The 15,384-nt window shown below is 37.2% G+C and overlaps 1 protein-coding gene across 3 annotated transcripts in view; it reads right to left on the reverse strand.

Annotated features, from left to right (window-relative positions):
• Magi2 (membrane associated guanylate kinase, WW and PDZ domain containing 2) overlaps positions 1–15,384 on the reverse strand; it is a 1,650,859-nt gene that overhangs the window by 507,758 nt on the left and 1,127,717 nt on the right. For all 3 annotated transcript variants that reach the window (XM_029562367.1, XM_008830783.3, XM_008830782.3), the window contains exon 4: positions 14,444–14,659. In XM_029562367.1, coding sequence (XP_029418227.1) covers positions 14,444–14,659 — 216 coding nt within the window. The remainder of the gene's footprint in view (positions 1–14,443; positions 14,660–15,384) is intronic.

Here is a 15,384-nt window from a genome sequence, read left to right on the forward strand (position 1 = left end):
AGAGAGAGAGAGAGAGATCTACTTAGGTTTTTAACCTATCATATATATGTATATACATATATATATGCATTAAGAGCGATTTAGGTTTTTGCTCTTCCAATGCAGCTTATTAAGAATAGACCATGACGAGCTGGAGAGCTGATTCTGTAATTAGGAACATATGCTGCTCTTAGGTTTGTTCCCAGCACCCACATGGTGGCTCATAACTGTCTGTAACTCCAGGTCTAGTGGATCTAAAGCTCTCTTCTGGACTCTGTGGGTATCAGGCACACTCATGGTGCATATATATATATATGCATATAGATATATACATAAATATAAATAAATCTTTAAGAATTAATACTAGACCATGAGTATTTGTCATGGAGGAGTAAATCAAGTACCACCTAGAACAAGGAAAAAAAAATCTTAGAGTAAAAGAAAAAAGAGCATACTACAGCAATTCCTACAAGGGGACACTTGACCCTGACACTAGAAGGAAAGTGCTACTGACGTTCACAGGGCCAAGAGGCACAGTGCACAGTGATGGTGATATGAGGGTAATGGGGGCAACTGTACAATTGGTTGGAAATAAGCAATAGCTATTAAAGTAAAAATTATACACATGGGGCTGGAGAGACAGCTTAGTGGTTAAGAGCACTGACTGCTCTTGCTGAGGCCCTGGGTTCGATTCCTAGAACTTACATGGTAGCTAACAACTGTCCATAACTCTAGTTCCAGGGGATCTGACACCCTCTTCTGACTTCTGTGGGATCTGCACAGCATGGGTGCACTTATATACATGCAGGCAGTAGATTCATATGCATAAAATAGCAAAAAGAAAAAAAGAAGAAAGAACGTACAACACAGATGCACATGTACTTTTACTCAGTTATTCTGCTTTGAGACTATCTCCTCTAGAAATAAAAACATCATTGACAAAGTATACTTGTACATGTATTGCAGTATTGCTTTAAGTAACAATACCTTGGAATTGATACGAATGCCTTTTAATCAGAATAGGGTTCAATAAACTGTCATTATTATGGAAAATAATATTTTTTTGGAAAATAACATATTTTAATAGTATATTTGAAAAACTCACCTGGAAAAGTGCTTATAATTATTATTTGAAGACTAATTTTCAGAGACTGTAGATTATGAAATGTGACATATATATACATATATATATATGATTTTACGTAGTTCTATAGAAACTAGAAATAGTTGGTAAAGATGTACAACTGACTGTCAACTTTGATTATCTTAAGAGAGAAGTTTGCTTTACATGTTTTTATACTCATATATATTATTTTTAAAAGTTCAAAAATTAATAAAGATGACATAATAAATGAGTAAAGGAGAATGAATTCTTTGTCTCAATATTGATTGCTTAGGTCAAATTTTCTCATATCTGAATCAATCTCAGACAGTACTATTAAAATATTTGTTTGAAATTATGAAACAAAGGAACACTTTATAAGCATTCACTTACTTGGCTTAAAAGGAGGAAGTTATGCAAATAACATAGTCTTTAGTGATACAGTTTCCTGAAGATTCTTTGTATAGCTTTAAACTTTGTATGTTGCATATAAAAGCAGCAGAATGAGACATGATTCTATTCCCTTTGGATACTGTGTGCAATAGCTTGCTACAATATGTAAACATCAATACATGGACCACATTGTATGACTGTGGAAGGCATAGAATATTGTGCTGCATTGAAAGGTTGAGATGCAGTTGCAGGATCTGATCATATTCACTTATCCACTATTCACTTAATATTCTTTACGCACTCCATTACTGCCAGGTGCTGAGGACAGAAGAGTGAACAAGAGAGATGTGATTCCTGCTTTCCTGGAACACAAAGGTGTTATGAATAGTCTTCACACAATTGTAAGTTTGTTGGAGCTACCAAAAGTAAAAGATAAAATGTCTGTGAATATAGATTTATTTAATCTTATGTTAAGAGTCAAGCAAAGCCTATCTTCCAACATGCAACAACTTCTGAGACTTCTTTCCAAATGAATGAAGGAAAGAAATAGATAAACCAGTGCTAGATTAGGTACAACCTTTTCACAGGCTTCAAGACTGAGACTCTGTTCTGAGGACAATGAGGTAAGTTGGTAAATTTTACTCAAGGATATGACAATGAATTGGATATTCATTTTCCACAGAGTTATTCTGGGGGTTTAAAGATGGCAGGCAAATCATTCCACAGACCCCTGGTAAGCCATTTTTATGCCCCAGACAAAAGATGCTGAAAGCATGGGGCAGGAAAACAGGGCTGACACAACTCTATGTGATAGAAAAAAAAAAAAAAAACCTGGACAAGTAAGGAGAAAAGAGTAGCCCTAGTCACCTGGGTAGGTAGTGAGATTTTAGTGAAGTAGGGAGTATAGGAGGAATAGAAGACCTTGTGGCTAAAGGAAGCCTGGGGTTCAGTTTTAGCACACTAGGTTAGAGGCTCCTGACAAGCCTACAATGGAGGCATCAAGTTAGACAGTTCGTGGTTGGAGATGATCAGTCTGAAAGACAACAGCAGATGACTGGATTGTGTGAAAATTCAAGTTATGAGTGAATGAATTTGCCAAAAGACACAGTGTGAAAAATGGAAACAAGAATCTCTACAGCAACTATCTGAGATACTCCAACATTTAACAGTCATAGAAAGAGGGAACCGGCAGAAGGTGCTGAGGACAGCTACCATGGAAGTGGTAGGAACCTCAGCAGACCTTGACAGCATAGCAGCCAAGTAGAGGGTGAACCGGAAAGAACAAATGGCACCCAAATCTCCCAAACAGTCCAGCAAAATAAGGAACTGAGACCTACATTGACAACACAACAATCATTGGTGATCTCAACTCTCAGTCATGGTGGTATTCATGGGGGAATGACGGGTGAAGAAAGCCAGATCAGTATGAATTCAGGATGATGAAAATAAACAGAATATGCAAATGAAGACATCATTCAAGAAGGTTCTTTTTGGGGCTGGTGAGGTAGTTCAGTGACTAAGGGTGCTTGCCACCAAGCCTGACGATTTGAGCTTGATCCCAGGCCCTACCACATGGTAGGAGAGAGCTAACTCAGCAACTTGTCTTCTGACCACCACATGTGCACATAAACACAGAGACATACACAAATAAATAAATGTAAATGTAAAAAAATTAAAAATAAGGCTCACTGTGAGCAAATAAAATTGGTTCTATGAATATATGATGCCATTAAGTCCATAAAAGGAATATATGCTATATATATTTTTTTGGGGGGGGTCTTTTTTGAGACAGGGTTTCCCTGTAGCCCCAGCTGTCCTGGAACTCTCTATGTAGACCAGGCTGGCCTTGAACTCACAGAGATCTTCCTGTCTCTGCCTGTTGAATGCTGGGATTAAAAGTGTGTGCCACCATGCCCGGCTATTATAAAAGAAACTATAGTCTTTTAAAAAATATTTTATTTATTATTTTTATTTTATGTGTATGAGTGTATTGCCTGCATGTAGGTAAGTGCACCTATGTCATGCAATGCCTGTGGAGGACAGAAGAGGCTGTTGGATCCCCAGACAGTTGTTAGCTGCCATGTGGGTTCTGGGATTTGAACCTGGGTCTTCTGCAAGAACAGTCAGTGTTCTTAACTGCTGAGCCGTCTCTCCAGCCCAAAACTATAGTCTTTAAAGACACTGTTATATTTATTGTTGTGCTAGTGATTACTGAGCAAAGTTCTCCTAGTTTATCTTCCTTGCTTATTATTTATTTCTCTTTCTTTAATCACTCATCACATTAGGAAATGTAAATTAAATTTCTATAACATACAAGACATTTGACAAGGGCTTAATAAGAATGAGAAAAGTCCTTCCTATCGTGCTGTTGGCAGTTCAGTTGAGAGGGAAGCAATAACTACCACCTGCTTCCTCCTTCACAACAAAACAAGATGAAAGGAGTGAAGAAAATGGAAACTCTTAACACCCGCACAGATCCTACTCACAAAGACTAATGTAGAAAAACAGTTCATCACGAGAGTCTGGAGTTTCTGGCCAACTCAGAATGGGGCTAATTTAGCTGTTGGTAGCACTGAACCAGGGGATAGTTTTGTAATGGGGCAGAACTTATATCCAGATGAGCAAAATAGAATATTTAGAATCTCAGGTGTATACAACCTGCAGCTTGTGGGTTGATACAACTCAGGGTGGCTATAAGTGTTGCCCAAAACATTTGTAGATGACAACATCATGTTGTAATATCAAAATGTTGGGTACCTAAGATAAAGGAATAATACAGGCCTGAGCTAACCTAGACAAATTATTCTAAGTGATATTATTAGATCAGTCACACCATCTCTGTTTCATAGAATGAGTCAAGGGGCCATTGAGGTTGAATTCAGTATCTTCCTAGGTATGCAAGGCACAGTAATGAATTACTGTAATGGTTTATTAAATGACGTTCAAGGACACAAGAATTGCATAACGTTTTCTAGGGAGACCATATAGAAAATGGAAGATAACACCTAACAACTGTCAGAGGAACTCCACAGTTAAAAGGTCAGGAGAAACAGAACTGGCACTAAGTAACTAATCAATTAGTTTTACAGATTTTTATTGAGAGTCTAGTAAAGGCCAGACAATAAGCTTGGCACTATGTAGTCAAAGAAATGGAATACTTTGCTAGGGCTTTCAAAAAACACCAGAAAATGGCTTTAAATAAGCTTCATTGCCTCACAGTTGTGGAAACGAGAAAGCTGTTTCTGAGCGTGGCAGGGCCAGCTCCTTTCTGGCACTTGCAGCAAATCTGTGCCTGCCTTGCTTCTGTTTGTTCCTTGGATTGTGGTAGAAAAACTTCCATCTTCACATGGTTATTTTTTCCATGTCTGTGTCTCAAAATCTTTACTAGGAGAGCAGACCTATGGGAACAGGGGCCAATGCTACAGCCATGTTCCAGTGTAACTTCATCATAATCACATCTCCAGTAGATCTTAATCCAAATCAAGTCACAAAAGATGATGAGATGCCAGGGGTTTGGACTTCAAAACTGGCATTTTAGGGAGACATGATTCAACTCATAAAATGGTTCATTAGATGAGTTCATCCTACAAGCCAACTAACCATCTCTGAATGTGAACATTATAGTTACATGCTATATTACATTTGCTACCCTGATTAACTTTAAAAAACTGAACTTTGATGCATTTTGGATACTCTACCTTTCGTTTGTATATGTTTTAAATCTTTTTTAAAAATTTGCATAAGTAGTTCATAAATTAACCATTAAGAACAGAAAAGACTTTCAATAATTAAAGGAGAGAAAGAACTAGATCTTATATGACAACCAATGGTACCATTCTTCCTAGCACTTCCAGCGATGGAATTTGTATTAGAAGTACCTGTCTGTAAGCGTGCCCTTGCCCACAACATGTCTATGTCAAGTCTGTGGGCTGGGAATCTGGGAATGTCTGAATTCTGAGTAAAGAGGACGCATGTGCCCAATGCATGTTTCACAGTTTAGCAATGTGGGGTCATTTATTATTCCAATGGTATCCAAGAAAAATGACTTGCTGACTTGTTTTGACTTCTCTGATGCATTTCTCAGTATGGCTTTATTGTTAAATCTGTTATGGATGTATAAAGTGTAATTTTTTCTCAAAATGTTCACTGCTGAGGTGAACAGACCTTATCAAACACAGACATTTTTCAGTATTTCATGCAACATTTGCATGTCACTTAGATATACTGCTAACTAGAGGAAGAACTTTTCAACTAGCAACAGACAGAATATTTCAATAAAGAAAGAACACCTCTTTTTGAAGAATAGTAATATGGCTAAAAAATTCCCATGACACTAGTACTATTAAATTTCCTAGAAATTCCATAGAAACACTGAGGTATAAAACAGACATGAAACTTCAAAGTCTTATAAGCAATGATCTACAAATTCAAAATTTACTGTTGTGACAAAAATTTAATTCCTTTCATGTTGCCTTCCATAAGCATTATATATATATATATTATATATATATAATATGATTTCCTACTTTTTACTTTCAATAAAAAATAACTCAGAAAAGCTCAAAGATCTATATGTAGTGCAAACACCAAAGCCATTTAACTAGGAGCAAACTATGCATTTTTGCATTCAGTTTAGTCCTTATAATTTTTTTTTGTTTTTTACTTTTTATTTAATGTGTATGCGTGTATTGCCTGCATGTAGGTAGGTTCACCCATGTCATGCAATGCCTGCGGAGGTCAGAAGAGGCAGGTGGATCCCCTGGGACTGGAGTTACAGACAGTTGTTAGCTGCCATGTGGGTGCTGGGATCTGAACCCAGGTCTTCGGCAAGAACAACCAGTGTTCTTAACCATTGAGCCATCTCTCCAGCACCAGTTCTTATAAATTTTATAGCTCTGGTCAACTCTGAGGTTATATTTAAAAAATATGCATATCAGGTATTTCATTTACTTAAATGTTTATTATTCTACTAGTATCTTGATATAAGTAAAGGATAAATCAGAATTCAATGGTTCCCAATGTAAACACTTTCTGCAACTGATACACTTTGAAATGATGAAAAGTAGTAAAGGACATATTTTTAACCTAAGTGGGAAATGTTTTTATTTATTTGAACTAGCAGCAATTTGAATTTCCTAAATTTATTTTACTCTGTGACAGAGCTCTGTGCTTGTATTTCTAATGTCTAGGTGACACATTTTAATACGTGCAATATTTTTTCTCCTTTTCTTCAAATTATTTCTTTGTAAGTAAACATGGATGAAGAATATATAAAGCTAGAGAAAAGAGTGTTGAGAAGTGTATTTATAGTTCATAAAAGAAAGAGAGTAATTTGGATTTTAATAATTAATGCTGGTCAACAGCTTCAAGAGAGAAAAAGTCCATTCCTACATTGGAGTTTTATTTTGTTAGCCTATAGTGTCTATCAAGGGCAATATCTCCTGGTTACTGCCGTCGCTCTTGGTTACCCACCAGAACTGGACAGTAAGGCTCTATTGTTGAAGATACTACAAAAATGAGTTGTAGGAAAGAAAAAAAAAAAAAAACAAGGAAAAACCAAGTAGGTACTGACTTCAGAGCTTCATATATACTGGCTAGCTTTCATAGTGTTGGAAGGTGCTGTGCATAGTATTGAAAATGAAATAATGACCAACCCTACCCAGCTGTGAATCCTGTGAACTACAACTGGCCTGGAAAGATATCCACAGTGGTGCAATAGTGGCATGAGTATTACAGGATTAACCAATCATTCTCTAATTGGGCTGAAGATCTGCTTAATAGGATGGAACCCCTCCCTGACATTTATATCAAGTTTAGGAACCTGAGAATAGACAGGTCACAGGGCATAAAGGAGCACCTAATACAAGATTCCTACTAAATAGCTATAACATTAAACTGACTCCTAATGAGTTATTGTTGTACTCATAGATTAATGCATCTTTCAACTCTCACCATATATTTTTCCTTATGCAGCAGATGGTGATTAACATAGAAACCTTCAACTGGCCAATGTGTAGAGAATAAAAGACTGCAGAGTGCTTATCTATGAATAGGACACCTATTTCAAACCTCTGCCTCCCAAGACTTAGGGATCATTGTGGAGGAAGGGCTAAAAAGACTTTAAGAGCCAGAGGTCCTGAATGACCACAAGAAAACAGTTTTCCAGACAGCCAGTTACTCATATGAACTCACAGCAATGGTGACACACACACAAGTCCCATGTAAGCTCAAACCAAACAAAAATCCCAGCATAGACATGGAGAAGGTGGTAAGAAATCTTAACCCAACCTAAGAAACTTTTAGCAGCCAATAGCTTCTGGGAGATGGAAGAGACAGTCTCTCACAAGGATATTGGGTAGGAGGCAATAAGAAGAGGTGATTATGGGAGGGGATATAAATATCTTCAAATTATATTGTATGAAAATTCCAAAAGTGTCAATTAAAAATTAAAAAATATTGTTTTTCTGTAACAGTTCCAAGATAGATAACAACAAATATTCTCCACAAGAAGCAGTAGAATGTAAATGCTAAGACAGGTGTCAGACCAATTGGGTTCAAATATTTCCTTTACAATGTGACATTGAGCATGTTTGCATCAGCAGTAAAGCCTTTGCCTATCTATAAGGATAGATGTATTTATGTATTTAAGGTACTTAGAATAGTATAGTACTGGAAATATAATTGGCGTTCAGTACAGGTTGCATATTGCTACCACTGAGTTCATCTACTTGGAACTCTAAGTTATCTTGGGTAGTTAAACCAGTCAGTAAATCCAAATAATTTTTACCTAGAGAAACAGGAAGTATAATAAATTTTCTAGGAGTTTTAATAATTAATGCTGGTCTGTAGGACCTCTGGTCAACAGCTACAAGAGAGAAAAAGTCCATTCCTACCATTGGGGTTTTATTTTGTTAGCCTATACATATTTTTTTAGCCATTAGGTATTTTCAAAAAAGTAATGAAAGTACTAAAAATATAGAAGGTGAACATTGAAAGACATTAATATAAACTGAGCTTTTTCTCCCCAAGTGAGACATGCAATAGGTTTAATTAAAGGAGAAAAATGAAGGCCTGAGAAATTACACTTTTTTCCCAAGATCGCTATCATTTTATTTCATTTTTCCTTTTGCTTTTGTTGGCCTCCAGAGGCTGTTACTAAGCTATGAACTTATCATCACATTAGCATCTTTGAGGGTACAGGCAATAGAATCAGAGGCATAGTTCCCTGGTTCTTATTTTAGCCAAGGTTTAGTTTCTTCACGTACGTTTTGACCTTTCATTACTTCTAGTCTCCTTAGAATTAGTTTCTTCCCACCCTGGTTTCTGTTCCTTTGTGGAATTTGTTAAGAGTGGTGGGCTTTGTGGGGTCTGAAGATTTCTCCAATGTCTTGCAAACTCAACAATCCCATCAAAAAGTACATTCATTCTATGGATCCAATATTTGATTTTGTGCTGTGGTGAGAGAACTTTTTACTTCATGCTGGATGCTAGTGTTCAAATAGAATTTGAACAATGGGCTGCTATATATGACATATTAGCACTTCAGGACAAGAGGCGATTGTTGGTGTAGCTGATTTTTAATAAGGATGGTGGTTATTGAGTATTTATCTTATTGTTACTATAACTTGCTTTTGGTAAGCTTACATAAATGACTTAAAATTTTTTTATTTATTATTTTTCCATATATGAGTGTATTGCCTGCATGTGTGAGTGTACCTGTGTCATGTAATGCCTGCAGAAGTCAGAAGATGGTATTGGATTGCCTGGAACTGGAGTTACAGATGGTTGTTAGCTGCCATGTGGAAGCTGGGAATCGAACTTGGGTCCTTTGCAAGAGCAGTCAGTGCTCTTAAGAACTGAGCCATCTCTCCAGCCCATAAATGATTAAAAAAAAAAACCATTTTATTGATTTAATGTGTATGAGGGTCATGCATGTAAGTGCAATGCCCATGGAGGCCAGAAAAGGGTGTCAGATCCCCTGGAATGGGAATTACAAATGGTGGCTAGCCACCATGTGGATACTGGGAACAAACCCCAGGTCTTCCGCAAGAGTAGCCCGTGTTCTTAACCACTGAACCATCTCTCTAGCCCCTACAAATGATCTTCTATTGTGGTCGTATATAGTGAAATGCAGTGAAATGTGGAGGGCACTGCTCAGATAGGAAGTAGTTATATAGCACCCACCTGCTTTTTATATAACGAGTTGACTGAAAGAACTCACGATTAGACATTATTGCTCAGTTTTCCTCACTTTTTCTAAACACTCTAAAAGAAGAAGAAATTGTGAGTGCTGATGTTTATGTACTGTGAATATATATTTTCACAAACAAACAGAAACAACAACAACAAAACACAACTGCCTTTTTGATTTGATAAAACATGCATGTGGTACAAAAGCCTAAGCTACAAAGAGAAAAGATAGCATACTGCAGGTTTGAGCACACTACCACGCTCAGTACTCCAGGAATTCGGCTAGCAAAGATGCTGTTATTCTTGATCACTCAGGAATTTTCCTGCGCATATTCATGGATAATAGTTGGTTGGTGAGTTTGGATGTTTAAGAATTCAGAATTTCTGATTCCTAAAAAAAGTATTATACATTCTGCAAGATATAAGATAACTGGAGAGATGGCTCAGATTAGTTAAGAGCACTGGCTGCTTTTACAGAGGACCCGCATTTGATTCCCGGCTCCCACATGGTGGCTAACAACTGTGCGCAACTCAGTTTCAGGGGATACATCATCTCCTTCTGACGTCTGGAGGCATTGCATGACACAGGTGCTCTCACATACATGCAGGCAATACACTGATACACATAAATAAAAATAATAAGCAAAATATTTTTTTAAAGATATGAGAGATAACTGAGCAGTGTCTTAGCCACTGTAGTGTGTATGTGTGTGTATGTGTGTGTGTGCATGTAGATAGATGATAGATGAATAGATGATAGATAGATAGATAGATGATAGATAGAGAGATACTTCTGAGACACTGACAAATATTTCCCTTTACTGTTTAAGGCCATGAAGGAAATATAAGTTATAACATGATGTAACTAAAGGAAGTTACTGTAATGGTTTAGCTTCTGATTTTTAAATGATATATCAATAAGGAAACATAAATCTCTAATGCTGTAGAGAAATGATTTATTATCATTTATAAGCAAATTGTATCCCATCTACTCAGAAGGCTAGACAGGGAAATGTGAACTACTCAGAAAGTAGTTTTAATGCTTTAAAATTGTACTTCATCTGTGTCTAAAGCCCACAATTGCTTATATTGTGTGGAGTACCAGAATAACATAGAAAATTATGAAAATAGAAAACTCAAGGTTTATAAGTAGAAGATGACAAAGAAAAATATTTCCTGGAACATATAAAACTAAATGGAAAAGAGAAAATTAGTAGAAATTATATTCCATTAACAGAGAAGAGAGCTGCCTTAATTGATAAATTTTTTCTTTCTACAATATTTCATCTTTAACACTTTAATAAAAGTAGACTGAATAATGGCAATAATGGTCTTCATGGCTCTGAGTTGTGCGTGCATTGTGATTTCCATAATGCAATGAATTCTAAAGGCATTTATCATATAGTAACAAGTTTCTGCAATCCTCAACAAGCTCTGGGGTGATAGATGTTAATACACATTTCGAAAATATCCCAGAGCTGTAGAAAGATAGGAAATGATGCTTAAGATTTGCACATACAACACATCTTAGAGCTTGCTTTCAAAATTCTGGGGAAAAAAATCAGAATAGTGTTATTTGAAACCTAATGCCACCTTTTGAAATTTCAAAGGGCTGGAAGACAAAAGGAGGATCTTTGATTCACTCAGCTTTGATAATTGACGCTGCTCTTTAAGGTATTTTTTTGTGGAGGACAAGTTGAAATGATAGGAGAAAGGCAAGGTGCTGCTTCTAACCAATGGGCCAGGGCTTAGGCAAATCCTATCCAGAGACCTCTCTCTTCTGAGAGCAAAGTCAGCACTCAGCTGTGATGAACTAGAGCCACTGCTGATGACAGAGCAGGTAGAATTTCACCTTGAGTCATAATCACTTCTCTGAGGAGAAATAAGATATAAGAAACCCAGACAGCCAGGTGACCATCAGTCTGAATATGTAGTCTGATGACTGTGATTTGAGAGCAGTTTAAACTCTCAACAAACCTGGAGTTCCTCTGCTGGCTCTTGACCTGTATTCTCCATTCTCGTATTAACTTTCTTTCTTGCACACACATTACATCAGCCCTCTGAGAAATGGAAAAACACTGCAAAGAAACTTCTGAAGAACGGGCCGGAAGGGGCTCTTATAAAGGCATTGCTTGGAGATGGCTTGAAAACAAATCTGATTTGATTTAAAACAACGATACCTGAATGTGATTTCATGTGGTTACAGTGTAGTCACAATATTCCTATGTTTCATGACCAGAAAATCTAAAGTGATCTTCTTGTTACTTTGTAATCACATTTGGACACTCAGAGTACTTTACATCAGGGCAATTTTAACTTTCACTTAATCCTTTTAAGAAAAGATGGAATGCCCTTTATAAATGGAATGTAAGATTTTAGAGGGCTAGTTTAAAACAGCCTTAGAGTTTTACTCATTTTTCTGACAATGGGAAAGGAAAACCAAATGCAGCATTTGGGAACAAAACCATAAAATTAAGTCACCTCAGGGGGAAAAAAATAGAAAGATCTGAGTGGATACACAAATTACAGCCTCTGCGAATTCACATAAAAATAAGCAGAGAACTGGCACTGGGGTGGTTTCAGAGTGGGGCATTATTCACGGGAAAACAGCGAGATTCACTACGGAGGACATAATTCTTCCGAGCGAAAGGGTCTCATTCACAGAACCAGGACTGATGGTGCATGCACAGCCAGCGTGCCAAGCAGCACAGCACTGGGATGCGGGCCCCCAATGGTGAACTGAGATCATTGCCCAGGACACTCAGGGATCACATAAGGGGCACTCTGTTTGCTCTCTGGGAGATGCAGTTCATTTGCACTAATTGCCGGTTTGGGAGTTTGGAGAAGGCAGCTCTGTGTCCACATACTGTATCCCTTTGTTGGCGAAGGTAGCTCTCACGGGCCCTGTTCCTACCAGCATTGTATGTGTGTGTATTAACAGAGAGACTTAACTGCCTTTAAAATATATGTGCATTTCTAATTCTTTGCACTAGACTTACTAATAGCTGATGAGAGGAAGCTACAAGATAATAGTGAATTACTTTCCGGAAAACTTTAGCAGATAACTCATGTAATAAAAGAAGTCCAAGAAAGCCAATTACTAAGGTTTACAGGATTTCCCTTTCCAGAGGAATCTAATCTTTGAAAAGAATTGCATCTATCTATTAACCATTTATCTGTTTTGCTATTTTCAAAGTTAGAGTGATTATATGATAATTGTCTCTAAAAATATATTTTTAAAATATACGATTGCATACTTTTCCTTAGTTACACTGCTTTCAAAAGATTGTAAGATCAAGCAAGGTGTGGAGGCCCAGGCCGGTAATCTTAGCACTAGGCAGGTGACATAAGAGGCTTGTGAGTTTGAGGTCAGCCTGGGATCCGAGTTCCAGACCAGCCTGGGCTATGTAGTAAAACCTTGTTCCTAAAACCCTGAACAAATATATCAAACAAACAACAACAGAAAATATAGGATCAAAATAGGAAACAGTGTTGTTAAAGACACTGAATAATGTAAAATGAGAATTAAAAAATCAAAGCATGCCCATAACAGTACATATTTGACATTTCTTGTTAGTTGCAATTGACTAAAACATAAAGCTTACTACTTGAAATATTTAAAGGTACATGTTACAATGGTTAATTTTGATTATCAGCTTGACTGGATTAAGAAGGACCCAGGGGATTAGTAAAGAACAGCTCCACACATACTTGTGAGTAGAAAATATTTCCAATTTTAAAAATTATATTTCATATGTATATAAACAACAAACAAATATAATTTTGACTCCTTATCAGTTTACCAAAATGAACTATTTTCTCTTTGTAAATTTGTGATTTTTTTTTTGTCTTTTTTGAGACAGGGTCTCCCTGTAGCCCCAGCTGGCCTTGAACTCACAGAGATCCACCTGCCTCTGCCTCCCAAGTGCTGGGATTAAAGGTGTGTGCTACCACGCCCAGCGTAAATTTGTGATTTTTAATGAGTAGGCCAAAATTAAAACTAATGATTTGAACAGAAGAATCACAAACTAAGGGCTAGGGATGTATGTGTCAGTGTAGAGTACTTGCCTAGTATGCACAAGACTTGGATTCCATCCCTTGCACCTCAAGAAAACAACAATATCAAAGAATCACATCTTTTCTATTTGATATCATAATCTTCTCTCTCTTAAGATAATTGTAATACACACAAGCACACAGTCATGTGAGTGTGCATGCACACACACACATACACACACACACATACAGACACACACACACATACAGACACACACACACACACACACACACACACACACACACACACACATATACTTAGATCTAGAACAACAAACCGGAGGATAAGGAAATGGGTTTAAGTGGGTAAGTGGCTAAGCGAGCAGGTGGTTGTTATACATGCATGGAGAACTGAGTTTGGATCCCCAGCGTCCACATCAAAGCTGGGCATGCTGACATGCATCTGTAATCAAAACACTGGGGACAACAGAGAAAAGAGAACCTGGTGGCTCTCGCTGGAGCCGGTCTAGCCAAAACAGCAAGTTCTAGAGTCAATGAGAAAGCTGACTCAAAAATAAAGTGGAGTGTAGTAGAGGAAGTCACCTGACATTGACCTACAGTCTATACATGGGCACACATGGGCAAGTCCACCCTCTACATACAACATGCATACACATACATAAAAAATATATTGAATAGAAGTGCACACACTAGATAAAATAATAATAAAAAAACAGAACAACAAACTGATGATCTTGTAAAGAATATGGAAGAAAGACTGACCTGGAGTTACCGCTGTTCCATTTCCATTGACCACAGGCCTTTCTTCCTCCTCCTCCTCAGGAGGCTCTATACTTGCTTTCTCCATGTTGCTCACTGATTTATTTCTCTTCCGTTTCCCTTCAGCACTTGGAGTGGCTCCCGGAAGTATCTGATCTGTTACATTTAATAATAATGGTGCTGGTTCAGCTGGAGGCTTCGGGGTACCGTAGTAATTGTCTGCAAATGATACCAGAATATTCTGGAGTTAAATCTTTCCCCTACATATACACAGGTTTTAAAGAATGGAAATTATATCAAATTTGTATTCCATTTTAATCAATATATACACATACATACATATATAGTTTTATATACAGATGTATCTTTATTTATATTTTACTGTATATTAATGCACGTATAAAGGCCTATGTTCATTGACATTTTTGTATGCTTTAATGTGTAGAACCAAATTATCAAATTGCACATAGTGAACTTCAAAATCATTTAAGAAAGTTTCGTTGTTAAGTTTTGAGTGTAACCTATTTATTTTTTTTAATTTGTTTTTATTGAATTTTTGTGTATTTTATATAAAATATCTCAAAGAATCTTAATTATCTTTATACCCCCCAACTCCACAGCACCCCTCCCCATTGGAATCCATATACTCTGTTACCCGTATTAAGGCCCAATGTGTCAAGTCAGTGTACCCAGTTCCCTGTGCAAGTCTATCCAGTGAGGTCTAGTCAGTCTATCTAAAGTCTCTTGATTTAGGAAGATCACCTCTTCCAAGGGTGAGACACTTAGTAGGCTGATCAGGGTCCAGTGGATGAACCCACACCTAAGGACCTAAGGGTGTTTAGGGACACAAGCCTGACAAGCATGACACAAACCTACAAGTTTGACTCTATAGGCATATACATATACATACACACACACACACACACACACACACACATATATAT

The sequence above is a fragment of the Nannospalax galili genome, unplaced genomic scaffold (genome assembly GCF_000622305.1).
Source record: "Nannospalax galili isolate Female #2095 unplaced genomic scaffold, S.galili_v1.0 scaffold312, whole genome shotgun sequence".
Lineage (NCBI taxonomy): Eukaryota > Metazoa > Chordata > Mammalia > Rodentia > Spalacidae > Nannospalax > Nannospalax galili.